General features: G+C 67.5%; 1 protein-coding gene across 1 annotated transcript in view; it reads right to left on the bottom strand.

Moving 5' to 3' along the window:
- Nucleotides 1-13,706, bottom strand: part of LOC125633067 (SCO-spondin-like) — a 154,114-nt gene that overhangs the window by 39,168 nt on the left and 101,240 nt on the right. The window contains exons 61-73 of the mRNA XM_075124759.1: nt 13,021-13,112; nt 12,446-12,628; nt 11,768-11,932; nt 10,292-10,544; nt 10,050-10,096; nt 9,542-9,712; nt 8,421-8,552; nt 5,764-5,909; nt 4,119-4,213; nt 3,980-4,032; nt 3,221-3,391; nt 1,972-2,142; nt 1,222-1,301 (exon numbers count right to left, since the gene is read on the bottom strand). Coding sequence (XP_074980860.1) covers nt 1,222-1,301; nt 1,972-2,142; nt 3,221-3,391; nt 3,980-4,032; nt 4,119-4,213; nt 5,764-5,909; nt 8,421-8,552; nt 9,542-9,712; nt 10,050-10,096; nt 10,292-10,544; nt 11,768-11,932; nt 12,446-12,628; nt 13,021-13,112 — 1,759 coding nt within the window. The remainder of the gene's footprint in view (nt 1-1,221; nt 1,302-1,971; nt 2,143-3,220; nt 3,392-3,979; nt 4,033-4,118; nt 4,214-5,763; nt 5,910-8,420; nt 8,553-9,541; nt 9,713-10,049; nt 10,097-10,291; nt 10,545-11,767; nt 11,933-12,445; nt 12,629-13,020; nt 13,113-13,706) is intronic.

The following is a 13,706-nucleotide window of genomic DNA, read 5'->3' as shown; positions in this document are numbered from 1 at the left end:
CAGAGGAGGCTGAATGCTCCGAGGTCAGACCCAGGAAGGGGGAAGCTGGGTGAGCTGTGTGTCCTGCTGTGACGAAGTGGGCCTGTTCTTAATGTTTCCTCTGAATATTGTGGGGGTGCCTCAGTTTCCCCTATGCAGTTCTTAAGTATCTAGGTGGTGGGGTAAGGGTGTATGATCATTGCAGAGCCCTAGAGGGCAGGTGTATGCAGGAGTCTGGACACAGAGAATGGCCGACACCCTGTTTCCTGGCCACTGATGGCCTGGGCCCTTCCCCCCCTGCAAGGTGAGAGCTAAAGGGTTGGAGAACAAAGGAATCAGGTGACCACCTGGCCCGGGAAAGGGACAAAGCCCAGAGGAGGAGGGGCTGGAGGGGGTTTTCAGTTTGGGGCTGGCTGGGACATGGAGTGAAGTGTAGACGTGGTTGTCTGGCTCACTGCCCCCCAGAATGGACCCAGCTGAGGGGCCCCGTTCTCTGCACCTGCAAGCTCTGTTTTAGACCATGTTCCTGTCGTCTAATAAACCTTCTGTTTTACTGGCTGGCTGAGAGTCACGTCTGACTGCGAAGTTGGGGTGCAGGACCCTCTGGCTTCCCCAGGAGCCCCGCCTGAGCGGACTCGCTGGGGGGAAGCGCACGGAGGGGCAGAGGATGCTGAATGCTCTGAGGTCAGACCCAGGAAGGTGGAAGCTGTGTGAGCTGTGTGTCCTGAAGACAGGCTGCTCACAGAAAGGCGACTACCCCAGAGTCCTGACTGACTTCATGGGGAGCAGTTCCAGAGCATCGCCCAGGGACTCCGTGACACCTGCAGACAGGCTGCTCAGAGAGGAGACTTCCCCAGAGTCCTGCCTGGCTTCGTGGGGAGCAGTTCCAGAGCATCGCCCGGGGACTCCGTGACAGGGAGGGGGACGAGGATACACACAGGCTGGATTCCCAGCCCCCTTGGCCGGAGCAGGTGGCAACACCCCTATCGCTGCCCAGTCCGCCCCTCAGCCTCACCCACTGGGGGGCAGGGCCCTGTGGGGAGTGCGGGGGGAATGGAGGGAGCACAGTGCCCTGGCAAAGCGGAGCAGCCCGGCTTGGCAGGGGAGAGGAGCCAGGTCTGGAGCAGGAGCTCTCCCCGCCCTACGGGACAGCAGCCCAGCCCAGCACCTGGCACCCAGGAAACCAGGGCCGGGGTGGGGCGGTCCCCTCGCTCCGGGGCCCAGGGGCGTTCGTTCCCTTACCGCGATGTCGTCGCAGGAACGGGGGCAGGAGGGGCCGCAGCGGCTGGCCATGGAGCCCTGCACGGTCGCGCAGTCCAGAGCTGGGGAGACGGGGAGAGGCCGGGGGTGAGGATGTGGCACGAAGAGCCTGGCACGCTCCAGCGGGCAGCACCTCGGCCCGGGCACCTCCCACAGCACAGACCTAGGTCAGCAGGGACGTGCTGTGGGGCACCAGCCACATCCCGCTCCCCACGGCCCCCGCCCCCTGCTGAGCCCCCGCCCCGCTCCCCGCAGCCCCCACCCCCTGCCGAGCCCCCATCCAGCTCCCTGCAGCCCCCACCCCCTGCCGAGCCCCCGCCCTGCTCCCCACAGCCCAGCGCCCCCTGCTGAGTCCCCGTCCAGCTCCCCGCGGCCCCCCACCCCCTGCCGAGCCCCCGCCCCGCTCTCCACAGCCCCCACCCCCTGCCGAGCCCCCGTCCAGCTCCCTGCGGCCCCCATCCCCTGCTGATACCCCACCCCACTCCCCGCAGCTCCCGCCCCGCTCCCCGCGGCCCAGCACCCCACAGCACCATGCTAGGGCATTGGGGCCCCCTAGTGAGGCACCCCCATTTGCTGAAGCCCCAGGGGGCTGTGGTGCTTGTATAGAGCTTCCCCTGTTGTCTCACCCCTTAGCCATGGGAGGGGTCCGGGGGTTCCCCCACAGGGATAGCTGCCCTCCCCCATGGCACGCTCCGGTGGGGCTGCCTGCTCTCGGATCCGCCCCCCACGTACCTGGGCACTGCCCCGGGCGGCAGGCCTCCACCTGGGCGGGGGGCCCCTCGCAGTAGTCGCCGTGGCCCAGCGGGGCGGGGCTGTCGCAGGCTCGGGCCCGGCTCCGCAGCCCTTCCCCGCAGCTCTTGGTGCACTCGGTCCAGGGGCTCCACTTGCTCCAGCCGCCGTCCCCTGGGGCAGAGCCGGGGGTGTCAGGCCCCCTGCCCTCCCCTGGCCTGGGGCCCCCCTGTGTGTCTGGGGAAAGCCTCACTCCTCACCCAGCCTCCGTCCCCCCGGCCAGGGTCCCCCCAGCACTGGGCACGTGTCACCAGCCCCCAGCCCCACCCCAGGGGGCTGCTGGGGATGTGCAGGCCGCTTGCAGCCCCCCAGGGCCATTCCCAGCCCCTCCTCCAGGCTGGCAGCAGCAGGTAAGGCAGAGCGAGCAGCGCAGAGACCCTGGGGTCGCTCCTGGCACCGGGACACGCCCGCGGGGTCAGATGGAGCAGGGTCTTGTGCTGCCAGGCCTGGCTGCAGGGTGGGGGGGGCTCTCCCGGGGCGTGCGGGGGCACACTCACTGGAGCAGGGCGGGGGGCTCTCCTGGGGTGGGCGGGGCACACTCACTGGAGGGGGGGGCTCTCCCGGGGCGGGCGGGGCACACTCACTGGAGCGGGGCGGGGGGCTCTCCCAGGGCGGGCGGGGCACACTCACTGGAGCGGAGGGGCTCTCCCGGGGCGGGCGGGGCACACTCACTGGAGCGGGGTGGGGGGCTCTCCCGGGGCAGGCGGGGCACACTCACTGGAGCAGGGCGGGGGGCTCTCCCGGGGCGGGCGGGGCACACTCACTGGAGCTGGGCGGGGGGGGCTCTCCTGGGGTGGGCGGGGGCACACTCACTGGAGCAGGGCGGGGGGCTCTCCCGGGGTGGGCGGGGCACACTCACTGGAGCAGGGCGGGGGGCTCTCCCGGGGTGGGCGGGGCACACTCACTGGAGCAGGGCGGGGGCACACTCACTAGAGCAGGGCGGGGGCTCTCCCAGGGTCGGCGGGGGTACACTCACTCGAGTGGGGGGGCTCTCCTGGGGTGGGCGGGGCACACTCACTGGAGCGGGTGGGCTCTCCCGGGACGGGCGGGGCACACTCACTGGAGCAGGGGGAGGCTCTCCCGGGGCGGGCAGGGACACACTCACTGGAGCAGGGGGGGCTCTCCTGGGGTGGGTGGGGGCACACTCACTGGAGCGGGGGGGCTCTCCCGGGGTGGGCGGGGGCACACTCACTGGAGCAGGGCTGGATGTGGCAGGGCTGCTCCTCTCGCTCTGGCCCCCGGCAGGGCAGTCCGGACCCAGACGGAGGGGGGGCCGTGCAGAACCGGTACCGGTTCTGGAGCCCCAGCCCGCAGGAGGCTGAACACTCGCTCCAGGGCGTCCAGTCTGACCAGCTGCCGCTCACTGCCCGGGAGGAAACAGGGGCTGTCAGAGGCTGCCCCATGCCCCAGAGCGTGCCAAGCCAACAGGCCCCCGGACACTGCCAGCCCCCCACTGCTCCCCCCCCCTCCGTGAGGCCAAGCCCTGGCCTGAAGCCTGGGACACGCAGCCCGCAGCGGGGTTGGCCTTGAGCTGCCGGCCATGGGGAGCAGCGCTGGGAATGGGGCCAGCCCCTCGGTGGTCTCATGCCATTATGGGCTCCAGCCACCCACCGCTCCATGACGTGGAGGGGCTGGGGGCTCTGGGTGAGACGCCAACAGGCAACGTGCCACCCATCCCCACTGTCACCGGGACTGTCAGGGTCTCCATGCGGGAGCCCAGTGGGCCTCAGCGCGGCAGGGACCGGCAGGCCAGGGGCTCAGCAGGGCTCGCGGGAGGATCGGGGCAAGGGGCGTTCTGGTGTCACTCAGGAGATGGCTCAGGCTGTCAGCTGGACGCTGGGGTGGGGCCTCACGGGGCAGGTCCGGTTCCCGCCTCTTTGACTGGTTTCCCTGGCCAGGGGCCGGGTCAGCGGCCAGCGCTGCGCTCCCCAGCCCTCGCGCCAGCTCTCACCGTCCCCACAGGCCACCCGGGAGCAGTTGGAGATCCGGCCGGCCTCACAGGAGCTGGGCAGGGGAGAGAGGAAGCGGTTAGAGCCGAAGCACCGAGGAAGCGGCCCGGGAAAGGGGCAGCGTTGCAGAAGGGCACTGACCAGTTCTCACAGCCCTTGGGCACCACGTCTCCCGGGGCGTAGAGCACTCCGCCCTCGGCACAGGGGCACTCCGACTCCGCCACGCACAGGTTATTCTGGAAGCAGACGGCACAGCACAGAGCTTGCTTTCAGTACGGCTTGTGAGAGCTCCCACAGGCATGCTCAGACCGAAACGGGACACGCGGCTGGGACGACGGGCGCACAGCTAGTTGAGAGACCGGCCTGAGAGCAGCTAGCAAAGGTTCAGGGTCACACAGGGAGGGCGCAGGGGTCAGTCCTGGGACCAGGACCAGACAATACTCTCATTAGTGACTTGGATAAGGGAGAGGAGAGGATGCTATACCATGTCCGGATGACGCCCGGCTGGGAGGGGCCGCAGCCGCTCCAGAGGACAGGGTTAGAATTCAAAGTGATCTTGACCAAATAGAGAATTGGTCTGAGATCAACAAACTGAAATTCAATAAAGACAAGTGCAAATTACTGCACCTAGGAAAGAAAAGTTAAAATCCACAGCTATCCCATGGGTGTCCATGCTGCTGGAGAGGAGCTGGGGGCTAGAGTGGCTCACCAGTGCGACCCAGGTGTGAACCGGGCTAATCTCACTCCGGGTGTATGCACAGGAGTGTGGTATGTGACACGGGAGGTCATGGGTCCCATTCTAGACACCGCAGGTCAGGAAAGATGTGGCCAAATTGCAGAGTTGAGAGGAGAGGACAACACTGATTGAAGGTTTAGCAAACCTGAGCTGTGAGGGGTCAAGTCCTGGGAACAGAAGCCTGAGGGGGAAGCTGATCAGAGCCTGGGGTGGCGGGGGGAGGCAGGAAGGGGGGTTGGTTACAAAGAGGATGGTTCCCCTGCCTGCTGGAGGCAGGACAAGCAGCAATGGGTCCATCTGCAGCAAGGGGGAGTTGGGCTCCACGCTGGCGAATCGTTCTAGCTCTCAGGGGAGCTCGGCTCTGGACCAGGCACCCAAGGGAGGATGTGGGATCCCCGTCACTGGAGGTGTTCAAGAACAGGCTGGACGCTCCCGTCAGGGCTGGGCTGGGCTTACTTGGTCCTGCCCCAGTGCAAGGGGCTGGACGTGGTGACCTCTTGAGGTCCCTTCCAGGCAGGGGTGGGCAAGCTTGGGCATGGGCCCCCCAATAATTGTCAGGCATGGAACTCCTGCAGCCCCAGGGCCGCGGGGAGGAGAGCGAGCTCCTGCCGGAGCCAGGACAGGGCACAGAACATGGCCCCCCGAACCCCACAAGGCGTCACAGTTAAATTTCGGCACACACCCCTACTTTCAGCCCGACATTTCTAGGCTCCTTCGAAGAGCCCCAGTGCCAGCCAGGGCCGGGGGCCCCACAGCTCCCAGCCCTGACAGGTAACCCTGGTCCCAACACTCCCCCCTCCCCGGCTCCATTCCACTCCGGTCCCTCCAGGGGCCTTTCCTGGCAGGGGAAGGTGTCACGCTGGCAGTGTCTGGCCTATCCACGGAGCAGGGAGCGCCAGCTTCCCCTCACCCTGCCTTGCCCCGTGGGAGCCGCTCTTGGGGCAGGAGTCCACGGCCTGTCCGGGCCCCCCCAGCTCTGTGCAGGGCCAGGTGCCCGCAGCTGGGCAGGCCTGGGGAGGCGGAGCTGGGGTGCGGGGGGCTCTCACTCACCAGCAGGACGGTGCTGGGGGGGCAGTAACAGCCAGCGTGGCAGGGCCTGTCAGCAGGGGGCTCCGTGCCCAGCTCCGCGCAGGAGGCCGGCGCGTCAGCGCATTCCTGCCACAGCTTCCCCTCTGGGCAGACGCCGGGCACCTCACCTGGGCACAGGGCGACAGCGGGAGGTAGAGGCAGAGAGGCACAGCAGGGAGAGCGGGGAGCCCACCGGCCCCTGGCCCCGGGGTCAGCACTGCCTGAGGGGAGAGCACCCCCCACTGAACCCCCCCGCAGCAGCTGGTTCCTTGGTGCCGCCTACCGACTCCTTCTATCAGCCAGGTCCCTTGGTCCCCCCCATCAGCTGGTTTCCTTGGTGCCCTCCACCAGCCCCCCATCCCTGTAGCAGCTGGTGCCCGTGGGAGGTCTCCCACCCCAGAACTAACCAGAGCCGCCCCTGCCCGTTTCCAGCCTGTCATCCTGTGCTGCACTGGATCATAAACTCTGTGGCCGGAAGGGACTGTTATGAGCATCTCGTCTGACCCAGAGAGAGCACTGGGATGAAGCGGGATTTTTTTGTAATATTTTATATTAATCCCATGTGTGCCTCGGTTTCCCCTATACTGTGCCCGGCTGCCCAGCGGGGGGAAAAGGACGACGTTTGCTGCCAGGGTATGACGAAGCAGGGGGTTTTCTTGTTTTCAGTGGTTTGCATGCAGAGGGGGTGGGACTCAGTTTCCCTGGGTGTTACTGGTTTAACGAGGTGGTGGGAGAGGGAGTTTGTGGTTACAGAGGGCCAGCGAATGGCCTGGAGAATGGGTAGCCCAGCGACTGGTGACCTGGTGACCGGGAGGCCCAGCTCAGGAGTCACAGCTGGGTCTGGCCAGTGCAGGGACAAAGGGCTGCAGAGAGAGGACCCTGGTGACCTGCCCCCTGGTGACCTGCCCAGCCGGTTTCAGCCGGAGGGAGGAGAGGCAGAGAGGAGACCCAGGCAGCCTGTTGGCCTGGGACAGAAGGCAAAGGACCGAGGTGGGGCTTGGGGGCAGGTGATATCAGATGCCCATCTGGAAGTGGGGGCTCTGGGCTGGGAGGGGAGAGCAGCTAGGGCCCCCCTGGATGAGGGACAGACCTAGATGTGCTGTGCTGAGGGAGGCCAGGCCTGAGGCCCAGAGAGTTTCCTGGGCTGGGTTCAGATGCTCAATAAACCCTCCTGTGTTACGCTGGCTGAGAGTCTCTCCAGTCTAGAGATCGGGGGGATTGCTCCCTCTGGGAGGGAGGCCCCGGGGGTCCAGGGCGAGTGGACTCCCTGAGGGGGCCCACGGCAAGAGACGGGTGGGCTGGAGGCTCAGAGGTGCAGTTCCAGGAGGCAGAGGGGTCTGCAGCTTAACCCGCGAGAGAGGGTGGCCTTTTGAGAAGGGCTGTCGCACTGAAGGGGGCTCCCCCCAGGACCGTACGGAGCCGAGAGACAACACAAGTCCTGGGAGTCCGTGACACAGGGCAGGCTAAGAGATGGGGGGCGGTCGCCGAGCAGGCAGAGCCGACTGGACGAGCCCTGACAAAGGACTGGCCGAGGCCGACCCAGACCAATGGAAAACCCGAGCAGACAACGGCAGCCCCAGCCCCCGGACGTGGGCACCCAGCGGCCAGAGCGAGGAGGATTCCCCGCCCCGTGGCAGAGCCAAGGGCTGGGAGGTGCACTGCCTTGTCTGTCCCCTGGGCCGCCCCGGGCACCCCGTCCCAGAGACCAGGGCCCAGCTGGCAGGAACCAGCGAAAGGCGACGAGAACGCTCACGGGCCTGGAAAACTCCGCGAGGGGAGACTGGAGCGACGGCGGAGGGGATGGAGCAGAGGGGCCATGAGACAAATCTGTACAATGAAGAGCAAAAAGGTCGGGGAGGTAGGATCTCTTACTGCACCAGCTTCGGTCGGGGAGAGTCTTCCAGCCACACACAGCTCTGGGTGGGGCTCCAAAGCTTGTCTCTCACCAGCAGAAGCTGGGCCAGTAAAAGCTGTTACCTGCCCCACCTTGTCTCTCTCAGAGCCTGGGACTCACCCGGCTACCCCAACACTGCATATAAAACAGCAGCTCAGCTAGGGAGGGCTGCCTGGGGGCGTCTGTTCCCCCTGACTCCTAGCACAGGAACAGGGGACATCCCATTACATGAAATTCAGAACTGATCAGAGGAAATGCTTTTTTCCGCAACACATGATTAGCCTGTGGAACTCATTGCCACATGAAATCCCCGAGGCCGAGAGCTTAGCCAGATTCGGGAGGGGCTGGCCATTGTGATGGATAACAAAAACAGTCAGGGTTATTGCAATGATAACACGCTTTGGGGAAGGGAAATGAAACCTGCTGCTTCACGCTGCAGCCAATCTCTAGCTATCACAGACAGGGGTGCGATTATCCCCATCCGCTATCAGGGGGTTCTTACACCTCCCTCTGGCCCCTGGCAGGGCCGGGGCGGGGCTGCGGGGCCCCCGGGCTGACTCAGTCTGTCCAGCCGTATGGTCCCAGGGCGCTCTGGCTGCAGCTCTGTGTACGGCCATCAGGGCGGGAGCGGGGAGCCCGGCCCCAGAGGACGTGGGCCCGGGGCTGGACAGCCCTCCTTAGCTCAGGCTGCAGCCCCATGCCCAGGGAGCCTGCGGGCCGGCTGGCCGGACGGACAGTGTCTCACCGGCGCAGGGGTGGAGGTTGCAGGTGGTGAACTCGATCCGGTGCAGGACGGTGCTGCCCCGTGTGCGGTTCTGATAGCCGCCCCCGCAGGGCACGGAGCACTCCGACCAGGGACCCCACTCTGCCCCGGAGCCTGCTGGAGAGAGGGGGCAGCTCAGGCACACACACCCGAGACCTCCCGACCCCAGAGACCCCGCCCCACAGGGCCAGAGACCCCAGGAGCCATCCCCTGCCCCAGAGGGCCGGAGACCCCAGGAGCCATCCCCTGCCCCAGAGACCCCATCCCACAGGGCTAGAGACTCCCAGGAGCCACCCCCTGCCTCAGAGACCCCGCCCCACAGGGCCAGTGACCCAGGAGCTAACCCCTGCCCCAGAGACCCCACCCCCCAGGGCCAGTGACCCAGGAGCGGCAGAGACCTCACCCCACAGGGCCTGAGACCCCAGGAGCCATCCCCTGCTCCAGAGACCCCATCCCACAGGGACAGAGACCCCAGGAGCCATTCCCTGCCCCAGAGACCCCACCAACAGGGACAGAGACTGCAGGAGCCATCCCCTGCCCCAGAGACCCCATCCCACAGGGTCTGAGACCCCAGGGGATACCCCCCTGCCCCACAGGGCCAGAGATCCCAGGAGCCATCCCCTGCCCCAGAGACCCGATTTCCCAGGGCCAGAGACCCCAGGAGCCATCCCCTGCCCCAGAGACCCAATCTCCCAGGGCCAGAGACCCTAGGAGACATCCCCTGTCCCAGAGACCCAGCCCCACAGGGCCAGAGACCCCTGGAGACTCCCGACTGCCTGAGAGACCCCACCTCACAGGCCCAATGACCCAGGAGTGCCCCCAGGCTCCACAGTGTCACCGACCCCAGGAGCCCCCAGGCCCCAGTGACCCTGAGCCCTCCTAGGGCAGGCGAAGTGGGGAGGCTTCGCGGGCTGCCAGGCTCCGGGGTGGGCACCACCCTGTGCCACGGCCCTCGCTGTGGCTCCAGCCCCGGGGCCCCCCCAGGCACAGGCCCCCAGAGCAGGGCTGTGCCCAGACAGCTGCAGCGGAGCACCCCAGCCCCCTGCCCTGGGGAAGTCCCTTCCGGCCCCGGGCCGGGGGCGGGGAGCCACTGGCCGACTCACCCCTGCAGGGCTGCAGGCTGCAGAACTCGATCTCCACGCCGGGGCCCTGGCAGTCGCGGCCCCCGAAGGCGGCAGGCGGATCGGAACCAGAGCGGTAACGCCGCCGGGTGCCCACGTTGCAGCTGCGGCTGCAGGAGCTCCACTCGGTCCAGCCGCTCCAGCCGCAGTGCACTGGGGAGACGGCAGGGTTAGGCCCCCGTGGGCACCGCAGCCCTGCCCACGCAAAGCCCTGGGGACCCCATCCCTACCCTTATCCCGGGCTGGTGGGGACCCTCCCGCCCCGGCCCACCCCGCAGAGCCCCTAGCGTCCCTCAGTCTCAGTCGCTGCCCACTCTGGGAGCAGGTCTGTGAGGGGCCCTGCCTGCTGGGGACGGGCCTGAGACCCGCCCTCCTTTCCCCGGGGCTGCGGGCAGGCCTGGCCATAGCCTGTGCCCCACCCAGCCCCTGTCCCGCCGGGCTCTGGTGCTCGCAGAGCCAGCGTGGGCAGGGCCTGGCGGGGCCGCGTTACCTGGGCAGGGCTCCGTGTCGCACACCATCTCCCCGGCCACGCAGGTGCTGCAAGGGAGACAGGGAGAGGCTCAGGGTGGCGACCCGCAGAGCCCGCCCCAGACCCAGCCGCAGCAGGCCCCGGGGCGCCCCTGGCAGGCTGGCTGCGGGAGGGACCCCGGAGCAGGCGCAGGGCTTGTGCCCAGTGTGGGGAGCGGCTGCCCTGAGCAGCAGGGCCTGGCCTCCCGGACGCCGGCGCCGTACCAGTTGTTGCAGGCGTCGCGGGGGGCGGTGTCGCCCGGCTGGTAGAGCGCCCCCCGGTGGTAGCACGGGCACCGGCTCTGCGGCACACAGCTGTCGTTCTGCAGGAAGAGGCCGTCGGGGCAGTAACAGCCCTGGTAGCAGCGGGAGGCACACTCCACACCGGCACCCTGGTCCATGCAGAGCCGCGGGCAGGCGCCCCCTGCTCGTCGGCACTCCTCAGCCGTCTGGTAGATCATGGGCGCGGGGCACAGTGCTGCGAGGAGAGAGGGGGTGAGACAGAGCCGTGGCGGGGCCCCAGGGGCTCTCGCCACGGGGTGGCAGGTGGTGGGCCCTGGCAGGCAGCCGGGGTGGCGGGCAGGAGAGAGACCCCCAGGTAACAGCCCCATTGGGGTCAGCTGTCACGGAGTCCCCGGGCGATGCTCTGGAACTGCTCCCTACGAAGCCAGGCAGGACTCTGGGGAAGTCTCCTTTCTGCGAGCAGCCTGTCTGCAGGACACGCAGCTCACCCGGCTCCCACCTTCCTGGGTCTGACCTCGGAGCATTCAGCATCCTCTGCCCCTCCGTGCGCTTCCCACAGCGAGTCCGCTCAGGCAGGGTCCTGGGGAAGCCAGAGGGTCCTGCCCCCCAACTTCACAGACAGACGTGACTCTCAGCCAGCCAGTAACACAGAAGTTTTATTAGACGACAGGAACATGGTCTAACACAGAGCTTGTAGGTGTAGAGAACCGGACCCCTCAGCCGGGTCCATTTTGGGGGGCAGTGAGCCAGACAATAACGTCTGCCCTTCACTCCATGTCCCCAGCCAGCCCCAAACTGAAACTCTCTCCAGCCCCTCCTCCTCTGGGCTTTGTCCCTTTCCCGGGCCAGGAAGGCACCTGATTCCTTTGTTCTCCAGCCCTTTAGCTCTCACCTTGCAGGGGGGAAGGGCCCAAGACATCATTTGCCAGGAAACGGGGTGTTGGCCATTCTCTGTTTCCAGACCCCCTGCACACACCTGCCCTCTAGGGCTCTACAATGATCATACACCCTTACCCCACCCCCTAGATACTTAAGAACTGCAGAGGGGAAACTGAGGCACCCCCACACTATTCAGAGGAAACATTAAGAACAGTCCCACTTCGTCACATCAGCCCCCCCCATCACCATCCTGTCCCGTGGCAGGGCTCTCGCACCCCATCGCTCGGCAGCACGCCATGCCCTGGACCAATCAGAGTGAGCCCCCCGCTCTGCCCCTTTTCAGAGCCTAGTGTCCTGGCCCACTGGCATAAGCCCCATGCCCGGTACCTCGGCAGGGCCCCGTGCCCAGCCCCTGGGGTGAGGCCCCCCCCGTACCTCGGCAGGGCCCCGTGCCCAGCCCCTGGGGTGAGGCCCCCCCCGTACCTCGGCAGGGCCCCGTGCCCAGCCCCTGGGGTGAGGCCCCCCCCGTACCTCGGCAGGGCCCTGTGCCCAGCCCCTTGGGGGAGGCCCCCCCCGTACCTCGGCAGGGCTGGCTGTCGCAGTCCCGGGTCTGGACAAGGGGCCCCGTGCACTCGGGCCCTCCGTAGGCCGGGTTGGAGCAGGTGCGGCTGCGGGTCTGGACGCCGGAGTCGCAGGTAGCGGAGCATCGGGACCAGGCCGTCCAGGGGGTCCAGACGCCTCCCACTGCCAGGGGACATCAGAGGGCATGGCCTGACGAGCTCAGCAGGCCAGGAGCCGGGTCTGGGGGGTCCCCTCAGCACCATGCCGCTCCCCCAGAAGAGGGGCTCTGCCAAACCCACTGGGAACCTCCCAGCTGCCGCTCCTAGCCCTGTCCTGGCACCTGTTGCCCCAGCCCTGCCAGGGGCCTCGTGGGAGTCAGCCTGGATGCCACCCCCAACTGGGGAACCCCGGCCATCCTTGGGGGGTGCCCCCCCACCGACATAACCCTCCCTCCTCATCACACACACTAGAACCCCACCCATGGATCCCCGTCCCTCCTCACGGGCTGCCCCCACCAAAGCAGCCCCTCCATCCTTGTGGTCTAGAACCCCGCCCATGGATCCCCCTCCTTCCTCAGAGCCTAGAACCCCGACCATGGATCCCCCACCCTCCTCGAGGGCTGCCCCCACAAGCCCCCTTAGACACTGCTATGGCCCTTTGTCTCCCGTCCGTCCCTCCCTCCAGCTGGGCTCTCACCGGGGCAGGGCGGCGTGTCACACTGCTCCTCCTGCACGGGTGCCCCCTGGCATCGCCCAGCACCCTCCCCGGTGTCGTTGCAGTGACGGAACCGCTTCCTCACGCCGACATGGTCCACATCGTAGAAGCAGGTCTTGGAGCAGGGGGACCAGGGCGTCCAGTCGCTCCAGGGGCCGGTGGGCTCTGGGGACCACGGGGGGATGGGGTGGGGGACAGGGCTGATCAGCACTGCCCGGCTGTGACATCAGGGGGGCTATGGACAAACCCCAGGGACAGGCCCCCGGGCTCAGGCTCTGGCGCCCGAGGACAGGGAGGGCAGCGGTGCCCCAGGCCAGGGCGGGGGGCCAGGCGGGGCATGTTCTGTTCTCAGCTGGTGGCACAATGGGAGGATTGGGCCAGTTGTCATCTCCAACGCCAGCTGGCAGAGCTGCCCGGACGCCTGGGTTCCACGCCCAGGTTGCTCTGCACTACCCCAGAAGGAGTGCTGCCCTACGACCCAGGGCAACACGTGCCAGGACAGAGGGACCCTGTCCCCTCCCCGCAGGCTGCCCCGGGGCCAGGCGCGGTGTACGTACCGGAGACACAGGCCGTGTGGCACTCGCGGACTTGCTGTGCGTCCCCCTCGCACGGGGCTCCGCCGTTGGCAGGTGCCGGGTTGGTGGGGGATCTGGGGAGGCGGGGGCAGGTAGTTAGGGAGAGCGATCGCCAGGGGGCAGCACAGCTGGGTGCTGCACCACGGCAACACCTGCCACGGGTGCCAGGGCGCTGCAGCCCACGGCCCCCCGGCAACGCCACAGCGAGGGGGGACCCTGATTCTCCTCCTGCAGGATCCTGCTTCCTGGCAGCGGGGAGGCTGAGCGGGCATGTCGAGGACCCCGTGCTGCCCGCAGGAATCGCTGCCCCCGTGCCAGGACACGGGGCCAACGAGAGAATTCGGGCGACACGGACGGGGCAGACCGGAGGGGACCGAGGGGTCACCGCTGAGTTTGAAATCCCCCCTGAAAGCCGGCACACCCCAGAGCACAGCGCCCCCTAGTGCTGCACTGGGGTCAGCACTGACTGAGGGGAGAGCGCCCCCTACTGAGCCCCCCCTACACACAGCACCCCCTACTGAGCCCCGCCCCGCTCCCTGCTGCCCAGCGCCCCCACCAAGCCCCCGCCCTGCTCCCTCGCGCCCCCCATCCCAGCACTGCTTGTGACAGGAGACAGCCCCTGCCGAGCCCCTGCAGGACGGCACCCCTAGCATGGCACTCAGGCCAGC

This window comes from Caretta caretta, chromosome 2 (assembly GCF_965140235.1).
Source record: "Caretta caretta isolate rCarCar2 chromosome 2, rCarCar1.hap1, whole genome shotgun sequence".
Lineage (NCBI taxonomy): Eukaryota > Metazoa > Chordata > Testudines > Cheloniidae > Caretta > Caretta caretta.
Note: the sequence above shows the minus strand (reverse complement) of the source record. Positions and strands in the feature narration are given on the sequence as shown.